This window comes from Triplophysa rosa, linkage group LG18 (genome assembly GCF_024868665.1).
Source record: "Triplophysa rosa linkage group LG18, Trosa_1v2, whole genome shotgun sequence".
In the NCBI taxonomy this organism is placed as follows: domain Eukaryota; kingdom Metazoa; phylum Chordata; class Actinopteri; order Cypriniformes; family Nemacheilidae; genus Triplophysa; species Triplophysa rosa.
This window is the reverse complement of record NC_079907.1, coordinates 6,279,711-6,299,413: the sequence shown is the minus strand read 5'-3', so window position 1 is coordinate 6,299,413 and position 19,703 is coordinate 6,279,711. Positions and strand designations below refer to the sequence as shown.

Sequence of the window (19,703 nt, the reverse complement as noted above, 5' to 3'; positions counted from 1 at the left end):
AAACAAATTTACATGTGAAAAGTTAACTGAAAATGTAGAATTTTAGGGCTGGAAAGATAATTATCTTTACAGCAGTGTTTTACAAGAGATGTAACTACTTAATGATTTAAATAGCTATTGTTGAAGACTCAACACTATAAAGGCTTATCAGGCAATTCTATACCAAAAATGCCATCGTGTAATTGGCCTCAAGTGATTAAACATGGCTGGAGTTCCAAGTATTTTCCTTGTCCTGTTGCATTCCTGAATTCATCACACAAGTATTGGGAATTATATTCATTTATAATTTGCGGCTTATCATTTAATACTTTAAACATTGCTTTAATAAATAACCTGTTAGTGAGATTATCATTATGGCAGGTAGCATATGCCACATAAACGTCATAAAACAAATAAAACAGAAACTATACCTACATATAAAACGAAAACATACAGCCAGAGGTTGGGCTACTTACCATATAAGTATGTTACATCTTTGCTTTTATTTGAGGGGATATTAGTTAAAAAATTATATAAAACAAGAACGAGCAAAAGAGAGATCCCGAACGCGGATTCCCGTTTATTAGTTCACTCTCTTATCGGTCACACGAAGACCACGCCCCCAGCGCTGGTTCTGTCAGATTGACAGGTGAGTGGTCCAATCATAGAGCGCTATATACAAAGGCGGACCCGCAAACTGACTGGCTTCAGTTCAAAGAAAAACTGCGATTTTGACTTGCTTGCAACATAGTTACAACACAGGAAAGACGCGAAGTGGGCGGTGAAGTTTTATTTTATATTATTCATATATCAAGTTTGTCGTGGTTTAACTCTTCTTTAGCCTTGGCGTTTTTGTGTATCTGAAAGTCTGAAAGTTGTACGAAATGTCCAGCAACATCAGGCCAAGGCTGTGCGTATTAGAAAAAGGGGACAACGGTTACGGGTTTCATCTCCACGGCGAAAAGGGCAAACCCGGTCAGTTCGTCCGACATGTGGAGCCCGACTCCCCGGCGGCCACCGCGGGTCTGATGGCCGGGGATAAACTGGTGTTCGTGAACGGAGAGAGTGTGGAGGACGCCAAGCATCAACAGGTGGTGTCCCATATACGAGCCGTCACGGGCAAACTGGAACTCATCGTGGTGGATCCAGAGACCGCAGAACTACTTCTGAAACATAACTTGAAGTGTTATAAAGAGTATTTGACTGATGGGATACCGATACCGAGCAGCGGCGCTGGGTCGGATCATGGGGATGAGGTAAAGAACGGGACATCACGGGAATCGACCCCCGTCCCGGAGACAAACGGAGAAATAAGCATAGATAGACTGAGCGTGAGCTCAAAGGTGAGTTCAGATAAATGAAATATTGTTATTTTTTGATATATTCAAAACTTTTTATTAGCCAGTCCTTATCTCTGAAAGATTTGTAACGGCTAACATGCGCGAGAAGATTGATTCCTTTGAGCACACAGGCCTACGTCATGTTTAAGATTGTTGACAGGTGTCCGAGAACACAAGATATGCACAATATCGCCTTTAACTATTATTATTATTTTCTGAAACGTATTATTAAACGTATTATTATTGTTTTCTGAAACATTCCAAATACACAATCACAAGGCCATAAAACATAGCGTTTGTGGGAAAATTACAGATGCCATTTTTAGTAGTCACAGGTTTTACTGGTTCTAACATTACTTCCAGTTTGACCTGTAGGACAGACAGACATGTGTTCCGGTGTCTTACATTTTTTTTCGTGTGGATTTCTGTCATCAGTTGCCGTGTCAACCGAACCAATTACATCACACAGTGAAGGTTTCATCACTTAAAAAACTTTTAAAGAAATGTGTAGGTTATTTCAACAGATCTTGCCTTAGAATAGAAGAGAGGACAATGTGGCTATTTTCTCACAGATAACAGACTTCATATCACTAAAAAAATAAGCGCTGTAGACCTTTTAACACTTATAGGCCCGGTTTAAGCAGCTTAAACCAGGGCTGCATAACGATTAATCGCGACTAATCGTTTGCAGAATAAACGTTTTGTTTACATAGTACACCAACATATATTGCGTATGATAATTATGTATATATAAATTAATTAACGATTAATCGTTATGCAGCCCTTGAATTAAGATAGTTATGTCGCTTTTATAAAAATGCCTTAGAAGAATTCATTACTGGTGTGCATCTTGAGACAAAACAATGGCACTGATATATTTTAAGTTATTTCAGGGCAAGTTATATTCAGTTAAGACAGGTCAAACATTCATTTTAGTCGGGGACTAGCCTAGCCTTGTCTGTGAAACCGGGCCTTAGTGTTAAGACTGTATAATCGTTTTAAAGGTCTTTTCATGGCAAAGTTACAACATTTTTATGTAATGCAGTACAAGGTCTCCAAGCAATTTGCTGTCCGTCAACACTATAAAAACCTTTATAGGCAGATATCTAACTGATGTCAATCTAAAGGCCCTTTAGAGCAATATTTTAATTGATTTCATAAGAGAGAGATAGATTTAGGTCACTTAGTTAATTTTTCCATTTCAGTAGATCCCAATGAATTCCAAACATTTTGCCAAATATATGTCATGGTCTGCGCTTGTTTGTCTATATGACAAAAGCCAGCAGGATAAACTGAACCCAATAAGGTACCAATCCCTGCTTGCCGTGGAGAGCCTTAAGCAGTGAAGGGGTTATTTTGGAGAGTTTTTTTCTCTTTGTTCGGGTGCAGAGAGAAAGGTGCTCATAGAGCAGAACTGATCATTTTATCCTATAACAGATACTAATATGACATCACATTCGGCTCAAGTCACTGAAAATCTTTTGCTTAATGTTTTTTAATAGTCTCTGCTAAGACAAGCAACACTTTCATATTATTAATACAAGAGATTTTGAAGTATTAACTGTCAAACCCAACCTCAGTTATAACACTTTGATACAAAACTGATCCTACGAATGTGAAGTATAACTCTGATTGTGTACCATTACTTTCTTTTAATTGGTATTTTATCTGGCAGATGATAAAGTGAGATGAGGCGACCTCGAAAAAGTTGATTTTTTTGCGCAATTTAAGCTAGCAAACCAAAGTTATTATACGGTTCATGTCATGTTTAATTATTGATCAGAAATGTGCTGTTTAGTTGTGATTTTTGCCAGCGACTTTAGAAATATCTGCCTTCCCCCATTCAAGTAGATAGTACTGTGGACTTGCTATGGCGTAAATAGCTGCCCAGAGGCGTTGCAAACATGGCCGCCGAGTGGCATGACTTTCGTACATGGACTTTGTTTGCATCCATACAGTAGCCATGCTACAGTATGCGTCTAGTTGATGGAGCAACCACCCGGAACAATTTAGCATCATTCCAGGATGTTTAAAGAGTACATAACATGAGATCATGAAAATGACATTTCATGCAGTGTGTAATGTTGCCGTGTTTGAATGTAAGCAGTCTGCCAAACTGAAAATCCGAAGGGGAATGAATAACAAAGTTATTGGCTTGGACAAAAGGGAGTCGACTCTGAATCACGCAAACGAGTCGTCCCTAGTCCGATTGGCGAACCACCGCGCATCTACGTCACTACATATAGTCCCCTCCTATGTTTTGCTAGGACCCCGTGAAAACTTCACTCTTCTCCCCCAAACACTATAGCTCTTGAGCCTCATTTGCGGTAGACCAATCACAGCAGACTAGACCATCTGACCAATCACATCAGACTAAGCTAGCGGAAAGGATGGGATTAGACAGATGAATTGCTGAACGAATCATTTGAGTGTCAGTCAAGAAGTAAGGTAAGAATAACTGCCTATTATTACGAAATAATTGTGTTTTTACTCCTTCTATGTACATAAATTTGTTGTTGGACACTCCATAAACCAAAGTAGGACCTTAAGAATCCCTAGTTATGTACTCTTTAACACACAAGCACCACTACTGAATAATTATTTGATTCAAACCATTATCTCTTTCTATAGAAGACAGCTCTGTTAAAGTGATAGTTCACCCAAAAATGAAAATTCTGTCGTAATTTACTCACAGTCTTGTCATTTCAAAGCCGTGTGACTTTCTTTCTTCCACAGAACACAAAAGAAGATATTTTGAAGAAAGTTGGTACGCGTACAGCACTGGCCCCCATTTACTTCTACCTTATGGACACAAAACCAATGCAAGTGAACGGGGGCCAGTTAACAACATTCTTCAGATTATCTTTTTTCTTTGGAAGAAAGAAAGTCATATAGGTTTGAAATGAAAATAGGGTTAGTAAATGATGACAGAATTTGTATTTTTTGGTGAACTATTACTTTAAGATTTAAGTGCCAGCACAGCAAGTTAATGTTACGTGTGTAGCCTTAATAGTGATGTTCTGGATACTCGTTGACTGAATGGCTCATAAGACCAGTGTTTAATTGACACAACCCAGAAATAGCTTTAGTCATCATAACCCCAGCACCCCCAAGAAGGCCTCAACTCAATAATAGTTATTTAGAGTCTCTGGAACCATATGGATTATGATCGCATCACTTTCCAGCAATTATCCAAGTGCTTTTGAAGCCTCTGTAAACTATGAATGGCCCTTCTGTTGTGTCGTTTTCCTCTCGCCCTCCTGCGTCCCATCCTTCATGTCTGTGATCATTCAGCAGTGAAATGAAGCTGAAGGAACATCCACAATTTGGCTGTCAATCTGAGCCAGACAGAGCTTTCCTGATGGCAGTGCCCAGCGCATTGCTAATACGTTTTCAGAAGAGATGGCTTGCTGGCATGGTGTTTGACAACATTATCATAATTGATAGTAAAAAGGCGTAACAGGTTTCCCCTTTTGTCTAATTCTGGTGTTTTTCTTGACATAACAAACATTTGAGTTATTGTATTAAACTCACTAGACGTGCTGCGAGTTATTGTGACCTTTGTGTGATTCCTGAGACAGTCAGGTGTGTGTGGGAGGGTAGAGAGGGTGTGTCCGAATCTATAGAACAATGTCCACTTCTATACTTTGATCCTGTTCTAATAAGTGAATACATTGAATACATTGCATGCTGTCTGAAGGAGATGTAGTTGTGTACAGTATGTTTGCTGTAAAGAAACCACAATGTTTATTCAATGCTGTATTATTTGTTTAATACCTTAAATGGAAGGTGAAAGATGGTACAGGTCAGTTTGATCAATAAGAAATTCAGATTGTTTTATTGATGCAAACACTTCACAAAACTATATTGTTATACATTTTACAGACAGTCTGACTTGCTATTAACATTTGTCTTTGGGTAGTTCCAACGTTATGGATGCGACATTTTTAGCTAAAACTTGAAATATAAATTCTCAGAGAATGTTTGTTTTTTTTACTAGAGAAAAATGAATGTGTCATGGATGTAAGTTAAAAGGACACGTTTTTTTGGAAACATACTGTGTAAGATTTCTGAATTAAAATGTGCAAACCAGAAGCAATAATACCCAACAAATGTAGAAGGGATGCTACTTCATAGAATATAAAATAGTTACTATATTTTAATTTTAATGTGCCCATTTATAAGGAATATGGACGTGACCATTCACTTACTTGACTATGAGGAACTTTGCTTTAAAAACTTTAAGGGCGACTTCACAAGGGTATTTAAATAACAAAATATTGACATCTGACCTATCGGTATGGTTAAAACCTTTGGTAAAAACTTAAAGTGGACATTTGCATGAAATTGCCCCTTTGTCCTTTTTTATTAAATTAAAGCAAATACATTTTAATAAGTGGTGCTTGTTGAGTATTATTACACGGCTCGTTGGAATGCTTGATTCTGATTGGCCAGACGCGACATTCGCAGGTTCGTTATTCACAGATAACAGCCTCTCAAAACTAATAACACACAGTAACCCGGATGTAGCAAATCATTTTGACAGGTTTTTTTTGACAAATTAAATATAAATATGTCTTTTAATAACATATATGACATTATATTTACAAACGATTCAACCAAATTGCCTGTTCGTGACATTTGAACTTCATTTCTTACCTTAAAAACGGAAGTAAACGGCTTTTCCTCGCGGAAAGTCTGTATTCGGTAAAAATGAGCTAATAAAGTATTTCAAATTTCATGTGCAGGTTTTTTCTCATGTGGCAAGTAGCCGTGTAATAAAGGGGGACAATGTTCAAGCAGCCGGCTGTAAGACCCTCCGCTTCGGGTCCTGATCACACTGTCGGGGCTTATTTCTGCGATAACAACCGGCTGCCTGTACATTATCCCTTACTTAAACAACTCCTTAAGTATTACGTTGTGGTGCATTTTCCTATCCATTGCCATTTTATAATTTCACTTTAACCGTTACATTTGCAAGAAATTAGATGCATGTAGTCTATAGAATGTCTTAGGGTGTGTTTGGCACATTATATCGATGGCTAATGTGTATCTGAGCCACACGCATGCTCTCGATCCCCATTTCAAAAGTAAACTGTCAAGTCAAAGCACAACTTCAAGAGTGGGAGGATTCTTCACACATTTGAATAAACCACTTCCTTAGTTACAGGTTTGTCGTTTTCCTGCTGTGGTATTTTTATATTTTACAGATGACACAAGCTGTAGACGAGGAGAAAGCATATCAGCTCTCACCTCACTGCTTTGCGCTTTCGGTACCTGTCTGCATTTTGTTGGCAGTCGGCAGTTTTCAAATCTCTGTGGGTTAATTATTGTCTGTTGAGTACAAGTACATATTCAGGATCCACAGCCTTTGGATGGGCCTGTAAATCTGTTAATGGTACCTTTCCTCCGCTCCGCTCTTATCAATTTATTGAAATGTCATTTCTGAAGCTTTCTTTGCTATTGCCTATCAATATGTAAGTATTCCACACGACTGGGGGTGTGAATAAAGCATGCCCACTTGGAAGAAACTAGTTTGCGATAATCATTATTTTCAATCATGAGTTCATGTGTTACCAACCCTTCCCCTGGGAGTTGAGCAAACGCTGACAACATGAGTTACTAAAGTGAACTATAAAATCATTAACCTTTGTATTATTGAACTGTAGTATCTTTATAGAGCGTGAGGAGGGTTTACTGAGTTGTGCCTTTGACAGGTTATAGGTTAGGGCCTTTCCTCTCTCGGCTCGTGACAAACAGGTTTACTTCCTGCCACGCGACAATTGCATGAACATTTCTGAACGTTAGTTATCTGACAGCATGCACCCTCTGGTGTGATGACTGATAGTCATGGTTTTTTTTACATGTAAAGATGAGCTCACGTTTGAATAATGGCCGGATTTCGTTCACTGTGTTCATGTGCAAGGTGGAAAAATACCCAACAGTTGGACAAATGATGAGTTTGTCTGCTGTTCTGATTGGTTGAAATAGTTACCCAGCCAACATGGAACGTTCTGTTAAAGTTATCAAAAGTGATCTTGCAGTAACGTTAAAAGAGCGTTTTATGAGCATTATGTCTTGTCAAGAGTTAAAAATGGGTTATAAAAATGTTATTCTTACATTGTTTAAACATGTTACAGAAAATAAAAACATGTTCAGAAATAATGTTTTCATAACTTTAAGAGTAACTATTACAATGTCCTTAAAATTACATTTCATGCAGTGTGTAATGTTGCTGTGTGTGGATGTAAGCAGTCTGCCGAGGTGTAAAGCTGAAAGTGAACGAATAACAAAGTTATTGGCTTGAGAAAAAAGGAGTCGACTCTGAATCACACGAACGAGCCGTCTGTCGTTCTAATTTCAGTTCCGCCTCAGATTTGCGTCACTCGGTGTAATGCCCACCTACGTTCCAATTGTGACGGTGTACGCGGTAGACCAATCACATCAGACTAGACCATCTGACCAATCAGATGAGAGTAGGCTGACAGAATGGAGGGGGTTAGACAGATGAATCTCCGAACGAATCATTTGAGAGTCAGTCAAGAGGTAACTTAGGTAATAATAACTGGCTATAATTAGAAAGTGAAGGTGTTTTTACACCTTGTATGTACGTAAACTTGTTGTTGGACACTCCATTAACCAAAGTAGGATGTTAAAAACCACAAAGTATTTACTCTTTAACGGGAAACGTTTGTTAAATGTTCTTTAAGCATATTTGTACTGCTTTGGTACTTGCCTCTGCGATTCAAAATGTTAAATGACAAAATGTCAAAATGTACTTGGTAAATATCACCAAGTAAAAGTTATCTTTGCCAGTAGTTGCTCTGACGGCCACAGGTGATACAGGTTCATACAGACAGTTTACATCTCAGGAGAATGGAGAGGATCAGAGATGACGTATTTTTGTAGGCTATCCAGGAAGTGCCGTGCTGGTTCCCTTGACTGAAAGCCTATGCATTTTTCCCATAGACTTTTGGAAGATCGCAAAAAAGAAGCTCCATGATTAATGATGTTCACACCTTTTGTCTATCAAGATAATCTTTACAAATGAACACAACATTTGTTACTTTTGAAGCCGAAATACAATCGGCAGAAGTAAAAAGCTAGCACGATGCTATAAACAGACTACACTTAAGGTCGCTCGATATCAACGTCACCACCACCAACCCTCCGACAACTCTTTCAAACTTTATTAAAAATGTGTTCCCTGGTAAATAATTAATCCGCATCTATGTTTTTAGAGATTGGTGCCCATGTTGCATTGTTTGTGAGCTTTATATGCACAATGACGTCTAACGTCCCCGCCAAAGGAAGTAGTTGCTTTTAGAAACTTGTTAGCGACCGCCGTTTTTAAGACACAATAAGGCTTTAAAAAAATCACAAGCAGGTTATAACTGGTGTGTTTTTTGTCATAGAATGAAGCGTGAAAATATTTATAGGTTTTGTTTACCACAGACCAGGCGATTTACCAAAAGCCCATTCAAAAAACCCATAGACTTTGGAGCGATGGAACCGAAAGTCCTAAAATGCTAACTCACTTCTGGGTTTTGCATACAAAAATACGTTCTCAGCTATAAATGTCACTGAGAAGATCCTTTTAAAATAAGCTCCTGGTTTCTGCAGTGTTCTTGTACTGTAATACTTAAATAATGTTGTTTTTGGTGGTCAAACACTGTTGTTGAAGACTATAATAAACCCCTTTTTAATATATAGGTATGTTCAGCCAAGTGGCTAAATGTTTGTTTGTAATCTAAGCTTGTGTTAGATTTTTAAACAAATCTTGTACTTCCTATCATCCCTGTGTTATGTAAGCACATAATCTTAATAATCTTAATAATATTAGGACACATTTAAAAATTTTTACATAGTTAGTAGTACTTTCATTATGGTAATGAGAATTGAAGGAGTAAATGTCCGATTGTACTTAAAATCTGCTTGTCTTAAAATATTTTACCGCTAAATCAAATTTCTTTTTCTGTCTTTGAATTCTTAAAACATGACTTAGATGTTCTTGACTGCTATCGTTAATCGTATGTTGTTATATTATATTGCTCATTTGAATGTTCTGTCCAAATGGTTTTGATAAGATTTCTTATGTGAAATCACACTGCAGTGTTGCAGGGCTCTTGTAAAAGCAGATTATATCATTCTGACGTGACGTGGATGTGTGGGCCCCTGCCAAACCTATCTCAAAGATAGCAGCCCACACCCAAATCCTTTCCCACACTCCCACAATTCTCTCCTAGCTCACACCCAGCTTGACCAAACAGTCACGTGCCAAAGGCTCACCCTGCGTGTTCAAACGCTTTTGTTTTTAAACAATGACAGAACATCGAGGATGATTCTTTGGATTCTTTGGAGGATGACATTTGTTCTGTTTACACTTTATGTTCAGATGAGTACGCAAAGGTTGTTGTTATAGCGTCTATGATGACATAAGTCATGAAGACCCAAAGCGTGTGATAACAGCATGTGACTTTATCTATTTTTACTTGTGTATAGTGAACATAAACATCATTTTTTTCCACCCTCATTTTATTCGAACCCTGAATATCACCCTTTTTTCTGTGGAAAACACAAAATAAGATATTTAGAGAAATGTGCTTTTGTGTCCATACAATGGAAGTCAATGGGGGCCAGTGTTGTTTGGTTACCAACGTTCATCAAAATATCTTATTTTGTGTTCTGCAGAAGAAAGAAAGTCACACAGGTTTGGAATGAAATGGTGAGTCATGGACGGTTTCAAGCAGACAGAGTTTTTATCAGGACCTTCTCTCTCTCTTTATACTAAGTAGTAATAGTCTTTTAGCAGACGCTCTTATCCAAAGCTTATCCAAAGCACGTATTACAGGGACAATCCCTTTGGAGCAACCCAGAGTTAGGGGTCTCGCTCAACGGCACCATGGTGATAGAAAATTGCTGGTTCAATGCCCACAAGCAATAAACCATCAGTTAATAACCAACTTTTACCACAAATCCATGATATCCACAAACCATCCACAAAAATAATCCTCAGCCTTGTGTTCAAGATTGAACTCTTAGTGTAACATATGGCATCTGCTGGCTAAGCCTATGCTAATCAAAGCTAAGATAGGTCTTTGCATTAGTTAAGTGTTAGAAGAGCTGTTGTTTTATTAGTTGCACATGCGTCAGGAGATAAAGAAGATGTATTTGATATATTGTTTGCCTTGTGAACTGTGAGGCACAGTGTTTTCTTTCATTGTCAGTCGTGTTGAGCACATGCGGTGCTAAACCCTTCAATCCTCACTGCTATCTAGTTTCCCAGCTCTCCCAGGAAGTGCTTGGCCTACCGTATATACTCCAGCTTTCTGCTTTTGACTTTCTTTTTATCTTTGCTGGTGTATTTTGAGCACTTCGGATGGGCCAATACAATCCCATTGCAATTCATAATTCGTGTTATAAAGCGACTCATTTGAATGAATTCATACAACCTCATTCTTAGGTTTATGGGCGGGGCTTCATTATTGCTTCTTTTGAATAATTCTACGTTTTTGTGTGATTTGACATCATATCATTTTTTGCAAATTAACCCACTCGTATAGTTACAAAACCTATTCATTTTAAGCAAAGACTGTAGGATGTTAATAATAAACAGTTTGAATGCTTTTTCTTGTATGTTGGGTTTTTTTGCTCATCCATGGATCAATATGTGCATGAAGACAGATGGATGTTTGAATTGGGCTGCTCGTCTTATCTGTTTGTACAATTTCAGCCATATATCACAGGTTGGTTTGTTAAAGAAGGAAGTACATAAATGACAGGTCGCTTTCTACGATTTCACTTCTACGTTTCAGTGCTGCGTCCCGCGGTTTTAGAAGTACCAAGTTCTTTTTAAAATGGTAAACAAGTTATATTTTCTATGAGTATCTCTTTCTCTGTGTAGTGTATCTATGTGGTTTTATTTAGATTGATGAAGAAGCTGGAATGTGTCTGTATTTACATCAGATGTTCGATGAGACTGGGTGGCTTTTTCTCTTTCAGTGTGTTGTACATTGTTTTTTTATATTTGTGTGTACTTTTGTGATCTGAAATATTTATTGCGGTACACTGAAGGTTTAATTGATTTGAAGCTCTTTTGGGAACGAGACTTCCATAGAGGGCACAAGTAATATCGTAGATGTTTTTATGTTCTACGTTTTTCTAGTTACAATTTACATCTGAATCATTCATTTAAAAATTGATGTATCAGGCAGAAACCTTGTATCTCCAAAACTGATATAAGCATATGCATTTATAAATGATATCATGACATGTATAATAAATCCTTCGGTTTTTTTTCATAGTTTTCACTCTTGTTTGTCGTTTCGGTGCAGGAATCTACTAAAGAGCTGCGTCCACGTCTGTGTCACATGAAGAAGGGCGCTACCGGATACGGCTTTAATCTGCACACAGAGAAGTCCAAACCTGGCCAGTACATCAGGGCGGTGGATGAAGACTCTCCCGCAGAGAAATCTGGACTTCGACCCCAAGACAAAATAGTTCAGGTATAATCCATCATCTAATCAGTAATGAACACAAATGTGTGTATACTGTACTTCAGGAATGTGGTCAGATAGGGACTCGCACCCCATTTTTTATCTGACAATGACTCTCACCATAACAGCCATGACTGTGACATGACATTGTATTATTTTTAATAATAGCAAACATTCTTCCACCAAGTACTATGCAGGTCAAAACTGTAATCCAGACAATCAAAGATACTGTAGACCAGCTTTCATACTGATGCTATTTACCTTTAATACTTTGCATCTTACATGAACCGTTTAACCTGTGCAATGGTTTCGACACTTGTATTCAGCAGTAAATGCCTGAGCCGTGTGTGCGGTTTCCAGAGCAGTAATCTCATTAGATAGCGGTGAAGGAGTGACCAGTGTCATTACTGTCTCTGTGGGAGAACAGGATTAGGAAACTCCTGTGGAGAGGTCAGAGGTGCATCTGTTTATCAACCCACCTGAAATCCTACAGGAAATTTAAATCAGGCTGATAGCAAAGTAGAAGATGAAACGAACGGCGTCTTGTAGTGGCATCCCAAAAAGGGAAAAAAATCACTCTCACGTACCTTCTCTGGATCTTTGTATACTGTGTTAGGCTATATGAGACCAGTTTTTACTGCATTTATGCTTTTGTTGTCCTTATGTTGTTCCAATTGCTTCTATTGTTTACCTCATTTGTAAGTCGCTTTGGATAAAAGCGTCTGCTAAATGACTAAATGTAAATGTAAGGAAGTGGAGAGTGAGATATATAAAGAGAGAGAGATATAGAGACAGACAAAGTGAGAATGACAGATTTGCAGATAGGGAATGTAAAAGTATAGAAATATATTTCTCAGGAAATTACATATAAGATTTAAAGGTCTAGTGTGTAATGTTGTGTAGGATCTATTGACAGAAATGCAACATAATATACACAACTATGTCTTCAGAGGTGTATAAAGACTATTTCTATCTACATACACCGCGGGTCCCCTTCGCCAGAACACAAAACACAATAGAAGATATTTTGAAGAAAGTTGTTAACCGGACGGCACTGGACCCCATTCACTTCTATTGTATGGACACAAAACCAATGCAAGTGAATGGGGTCCAGTTAACAGCATTTTTCAAAATATTTTCTTTTGTCTTCTGTGGAGAAAATCAAACAGGTTTGAAATGACAAAAGGGTGAGTAAACGATGACAGAATTGTTATTTTTGTTGAACTATCATTTTAAAGCTGCATGCGTTTGCCTCTTTATTGTCATCTGTCTGTTCGAAACATAAACTAGCAGGTTACATTGTATACTTACATTTACGTGTATCGAAAAACAACTGACATTTCCAAAGAAGTCAGTTTTAAACACTGATTGTTTATGAGCTTGCTCATTGTTCTGGATCGCAGGTTTAAGGGATTTAAGGCAATATAATCTTTCAGATGTTGTGACTTTTTCTTCTGCGCAGTGACTGTTATGAACAATTTGACGATGGCTGCACTCTGTGAAATAGGGTGTTAAGTTTCCCCGGTCATGGCTGACTTGTCTGTGGTCGTGTGGTTTTATTTTCACAGTTTAATGCATTTTGCTGGTGAAACTGTTTTGAATAAATCAATCTCTGTCACTTTATGCATCCTCTGTCTGTTGCCGATCTGCTTTTGTACGTTTTTATGATTGCTTATTGAAACGTTTGACCTGTTAAGAACTTTAAGGGGTTGCTTTGTCTCTGTTGTGAACGTCTGGTCCTCATTGGCCTCATTTTAATTTCCTTCAGAACCCCACTGAAGCTTTTCTTTCAATGTTGGCTTCAGTCACCGGCCGTGTCTAAAAGCATGTTCTTAGCTTCATTTCAGATTCCAAAGAGCTGAGAGTCGTTTTAAATGTCAGCCGTCAAGTGAAATCACATGGTTTAGCTAAACACACCATGTTTCACGCACACAGTGATGAATTCACATTTTTACTTCCTGTGTTCTGTGAGTCTGGCCTCTTGTTGTTGTGTGTGTGTGTGTGTGTGTGTGTGTGTGTGTGTGTGTGTGTGTGTGTGTGTGTGTGTGTGTGTGTGTGTGTGTGTGTGTATAATAGGGCCGTGTTTAGGGACATTAAGGGACGTATAAGAGGGCTGTTGTTTGTCCGCTGTGTTTTAATTGCCTGCAGAACGGGAGAGTGGGATCGGCATTCTTAAGAGCCCACTTCTGCCCAGATTCTCCCACGCGGATTCCTTAACCTCTGGCCTGCTACGACCGGCCAACAGAGCCGCTGTATTCTCCCAGGTGTCTCTCTCTGAGAACATGTCATTAGTCTTTTACATTGTTAAATTAAAAAAACTGTTATATTAGACAGAAGATTTGCTTCGTCTTATTAATTCTATAATAGTAGTATTGCACAAGTTAGTGCCCTATTATAACCACAGCAACAATTGTGCAAATGGTGTGAATAAGTAACATTTACAGTACAAATGTGTACAATAAAAATAACAATGATTTATTTTAAGTTTACATCATATTATGTTGCGTAACATCAAATTATGTAAACTGAGAAAAGTGATGGTTAATATGAAAACATATACACTGCCATTCAAAAGTTTAGGTTCACTTACTCATATTTATTTTTTAATAATAATTATATTCTGGGCTTGCTCCTATTGGCTGCTTTTTCTTCATCATTTATTTAAGTCATCCATTTCAAAAGCATTTCAAAAAATGTTTTGTTTTGTAATAAAAAAATAACATGCTGGCACAAATATATTTTCTCCCCATATCTATTATAAAACATTGCTTTAGATTAAAACGTTTTGTAACGTCATGAAAAACATTTTCAGCCGAGTGACTAATCGAGAGCCGCAGGTGTTGACTGCCTTGGCATTTTGATATCCTCCAGGGACACAATGATTTAATGTTGTTCTTTCTGCAGGTGAATGGTGTTTCTGTGCACGAGCTTCAGCATTCAGAAGTGGTGGCGGCCATCAAGGCAGGAGGAGATGAGACTGAGCTTCTGGTGGTAGATCCTGAGACGGAAGCCTTCTTCACGAGCTGTCAGGTCTTACCCACTGAGAAACACCTCACAGGTATCACATTTTAACTCGATGTCGCCAGCGTGTTTTTACCCGTGCAACGTGCGACTCTGTCCCTGTTCATTTTGACCTCTAGTGTGGTTTTGCTGATCAGGAACAATTTTGTTTACTTTGTCAAACATTTCACCGTATTAAACACACACACAGACACACGAACACACTGCTGGTTAAATATCAACTTATATCCTGTGGTGTCACTGGCTGTACATGTAAGATTTAGTCAAAGTCAGCATCTTACTGCCAACATGTGGTCATGGTGACCAGGGCCTTGGCAACAGTATGAGAAATGGGGAAAGTCAGTCACCCCTAAATACTCCAGACAGAATGTACAATGCTGTCATAACATGCCGGAGGCCCACTGGACTTTCTCCATTTTTCATTGAAAGCATGTTGACAGCTTCACCCCCACACATCTTTTATTTATTATTCATCCACAACAGTCACGTTTCCAAATTCTCATGAAATTCTAAAAAGGCCTTTTTGTGGCCCTGTTTTTCTGAAGGAAACTCACTGTCCAGCTATGTTGTGCTGTGATTCGGCACATTTGTCTGTTAGCCAATGGCACATTAGCATTGAAGATTTTCCAATACTTTTATAAATCATATGCTGAAATGAAATAAAAAGTCATTTTTATTTTTTGTTATTCTTATATAAAATTCAAATTAATTCATAAATAACCTATTAAGCCCATTCACCCATCCAGTTATAAATGGAACATTTGATTCTGACAAAACTTTTCATCATATACAGATCAGCTCAGGTTCAGTCGAAGGCGTGGGAACACTACATTGTGGGTTTCTGTTCATCTAAAACAATGATGCATTTGCCGAGTCAAAATTATTGTGGTGAAGTCATATTTTCAGCCATACATTGTGATTGTTGTCATGCTTTTTTGTAAGTGAAAATGATTTACAACCACTTGAACTTTTTCCTGAATTATCTCTTTTACCCTTGATACATTTCGACTCGTTGTGATCACAAGGTTGTTTTAAACGCCGCTCCAGATTCTGTTTCCTAGATGTGTTTCTGTGGTCTGATGATGTCACGTGTTACAGATTTTGTGTGATTTCTCTGTGCGCAGGTCCACTGCCAGAGCCTGTAGTGAGTCGGGACACAGACGATCAGGTGAGTTACATTACCTCTGCTCAGAGATGAGATCTTTACCAGCATGTGTGGAAGGAAGAAACATGCATTCAGACCTAACTTATGACACCACGTGTAAAGGAAAAATTTTTTTATTATTATTTATTGCATTCTTGAAAAGTGGACATGCATGTTTTGTTTATGCGCACTTTATGCGCAATTTACACATGCCATGTGATTGGTTGATAAAGGGCTTGTAATGTATAGGGAAGAATCCGTGATGGTGTTAGATGATGTTCTGGATTCTCTCAAGCAGCACTTCTGTTAGATTAGCAACGAGGACACATCATCTCAACATTTATCTGAATCTGTCAGTCAGTAGATAAAACTGTGCGGGGGAGATTTTTTACTTGTTCTTTCTCTTTTCACACAGCCAGAAGCATGTGTAACTTTATCAGGTCCTGGTACCTCTGACATGTTCTGATAAAGCATTCATACTGTAGCTCTCGGCCAGATGTAGTGGTCTTTGAGTCTTGATAATCCAGCACTTGTCATCATTATTTATGAGATTTGTGGATTTATGAGTGGTTTAGATCATTGGCTTTAAAATGGGAGCTATACTGTAGACTATTAGAGGACGGGCGGGAGAATTGCAAGCAGACCTTACCAAGGGAGAAATAGTTTTTTTATCTTAAATCAAGTCATATTGCTTATCTGTATCAGTCAACAGTATCTCATTGGAGGAGTTAGATTTTTTTTAGTATAACATGTAACCCTAGTAACAAAAACACATTTTGTGTAATGTTGTGTTGACCTAGATAGAGAAACCAAAACTCTGACTAATGCTGTAAATCTTTTGTGAATTCTTTGCTGACAGATTCGCTGCTCTTTGTAATTAAAGTGTCCGATTTTTCTTGGGCTTCATGCCAGACAGGGTCAGATTCATTTCCTCTTGCACCAACCTTTACTTGCTTCCCTTGATATGTTTTTAATAAGATAATATTACATTTTAAAATTGTGAAAGAAGAAATTTGACCTGGTGGTTTGTTCCAACAACAAGAAAACACGACAAGTAAAAAAAAAAGATAATTATATTTATTTGTCATGGGTAATGAATAAACATTTGTCTAATTATATTTTTATCTAAATGCCTAGAAATGTATCTCTATACAGTGGTTGATCACGCTAAAAATGCTGAAGTTGTTACAACCCATGGTTGGGTTAATATGGACAAACCCAACCTTTGGTTTGTCAGTAAATTAACATAGAACATTTTCAGCATTTTAGATTTAAACCACCTAGTGGATTTAATTTAAACACAGAGGTTGGGTTTGTTTATCCAACCCAGCATTTTTTAGTCTTTTAATTAACATTAGTAACTCATCATTTAATAATCAGTTTTTTATAAAGTACATACTGTACTGTACTATTGTTAATCTGTTACTTTGATTTGTGTAATAACTAAAGTCATACTGCAAGTTGAAAACAGCTAGTGGATGTTAGATGGTATTGCAATTCATTAGATGGTATTGCATCTAATGAATTGGTTGTGTTTATTATGGTCTGTATTAACAGGTTTTTGTCAATACAGGTGAACAGAAAAACAGCCAAGGAGGAAAAATCCAGAGTGTCTGTGAGCCTTTCTATCTCCAGCACCACTTCTGACACATCCACTTCTGCAGCTCCGGCCAGCATTCCAGCACCAGAGGTTCGTCTCCATACACTCACCCAGCACCGAATCAAATTACAGGCTGATCACGAATGATTTTAATGACGATGTTATGTGCTTATTTCAGGAGAGATCCAAAGAAACAACTTCAGATGAGGATAAAGGATTATCTCTAAGCATGTCGCTGCAGCAGGCTAAAGAACACGCTCGCCAGAAACGCTCCAACAAAAGAGCTCCAAAAATGGACTGGAGCAAACGAAATGAGCTCTTCAGCAACCTCTGAGATTTCTTCTCGTCCTGTCCCCCATAGTCTTCATTTCATCTGTTTTCTTTACAGCTGCTTCAGTGTTCTCTTTCATCCCATTATGCCTTTCACCTTTGTTTTTCTTTTCTCTTGCACACAATGAGATTCTTCTTTCACATGCATATTTTTAAACCAGTGTTAGTTGACCTGTGATTTTTGTTATGATCTTTTTTATGATTACTTATCAACTTGGTTTACCTCTATATCACTGATATAAGACAATATATATAAGATTTAACATTACTGTATAATGTACAGTCTAGAATATAATTTTTAAAGAAAACTCAAATGATATTGTGTCTATATATTTTTCTGGCAGTATTGATTGCCTTGCAGTTTAGTATTTTGAGAGAGCTGTTTTATTTCTTTCAGGGCTTGTCTTAAACCTTATTTTCAAACTGTAAGCAACGGTCTATTGAACTTTTTCTTCATGTTATAAGGTATAGAAGCTGCAGCGTTCTAATTTTGTAAATGTGAACTGTTTATAAATCATGAACTTATCAAGTTACTATATCTGACTGAATGACTATTATATTAGTTAATACTGCTGGCTGTAAGAATTTCTTATTAAAGGTTTAATTTAAGTGGCTGTTCTGTACTTTCTAAGCACCCAACTCTCTAGTACTTCTCATTTCAGAGTCACATTCATACTCCTGGTCAAGTGACCAGACCCCTACAATTATTTTTAGTAAAATCAATGTAATATCGTTTGGTCCATTTTTTTATTTTTCATAATTTTAAGTGTTATATTATTGATGCATTTTTTAAAATATAATTTTTATCCCAAATTTGTGTCATCTCCTTTTAATGCATTATTTCATATTAAAATGAGAATGCATTTATTTTTGTGTGAATGTCTTCGTCTTGTGTAGCTCTCTATAAAGAGTGTGTGGAGTTTCTAATTGTTTTTAGAAATTACTATTAGGTTTTAGTTTTTGGTTGGCCTTCCAACCAATGCAGTCAAGCCCTTGCAAATGATCCAGAATGCAGCTGCACGTCTAGTTCTCAATCAGCCTAAAAGAACCCATGTAACACCCCTCCTGATTTCACTTCACTGGCTGCCAATTGCCATCAAGTTTAAATCGCTGACACTGGCCTTCAGAACAATAACGGCAAATTAACCCTTTGCCTTAACTCAGTGGTTCTCAAACTTTTTCGTTGTAAGGCCCCCTTTGTGTAGAGTGCATCGCTTTGCGGCCCCCCAAATAAAGACTTATAATCTTAAATTTAACATTTTTATTTAAAAACATATTCGGTTATACAATGCTGAAACATCAATTCTTTTGTCTGGTGGTCTTATTTTTCTGATGTTTGATTGCATAAACTCTATGATCAATTTCTATATTTCATAAAATGCCACAAAATCTGTGGCCCCCTGGATCCATCTTGGGGCCCCCAGTTTGAGAACTACAGCCTTAACTCACTGCTCCAGGTCTACATCCCCTCCCGTCATCTTCGGTCTGAAAATGAGCGACGCCTGGTTGTGCCATCACAGCGAGTCACCAAATCGCTTGCTAAAACCTTTACTCATTCGGTTCATCCTGTGGTGGAATGAACTGCCAGCCTCCACCCGAACTGCAGCATCCTTCACAACGTTCAAAAAACAGCTCAAAACATACCTGTTCCACATTTATTTGACTAACCAATAACTGTCTGTCTTGTGTCTAAAAACAGTTCTCTCCCTTGCTTACTCCAGCTTTAACCCTCCTAGTAGCATGGCCTTGTAAACTAACGTTACTGTTTAGCGTGTTGACAAAATGTTTATACT

The 19,703-nt window shown here is 37.8% G+C and overlaps 1 protein-coding gene across 1 annotated transcript; it reads left to right on the top strand.

The window, feature by feature from the left end:
- The first annotated feature begins 692 nt into the window (after positions 1-692).
- nherf1a (NHERF family PDZ scaffold protein 1a) lies at positions 693-18,762 on the top strand. The gene is made up of 6 exons (XM_057359414.1): positions 693-1,322; positions 11,654-11,824; positions 14,720-14,873; positions 15,961-16,004; positions 17,554-17,670; positions 17,759-18,762. Exons 1-6 carry the CDS (start codon positions 864-866, stop codon positions 17,912-17,914), a joined length of 1,101 nt encoding a protein of 366 aa, XP_057215397.1. The 5' UTR covers positions 693-863; the 3' UTR covers positions 17,915-18,762.
- The last annotated feature ends 941 nt before the right edge of the window (positions 18,763-19,703 follow it).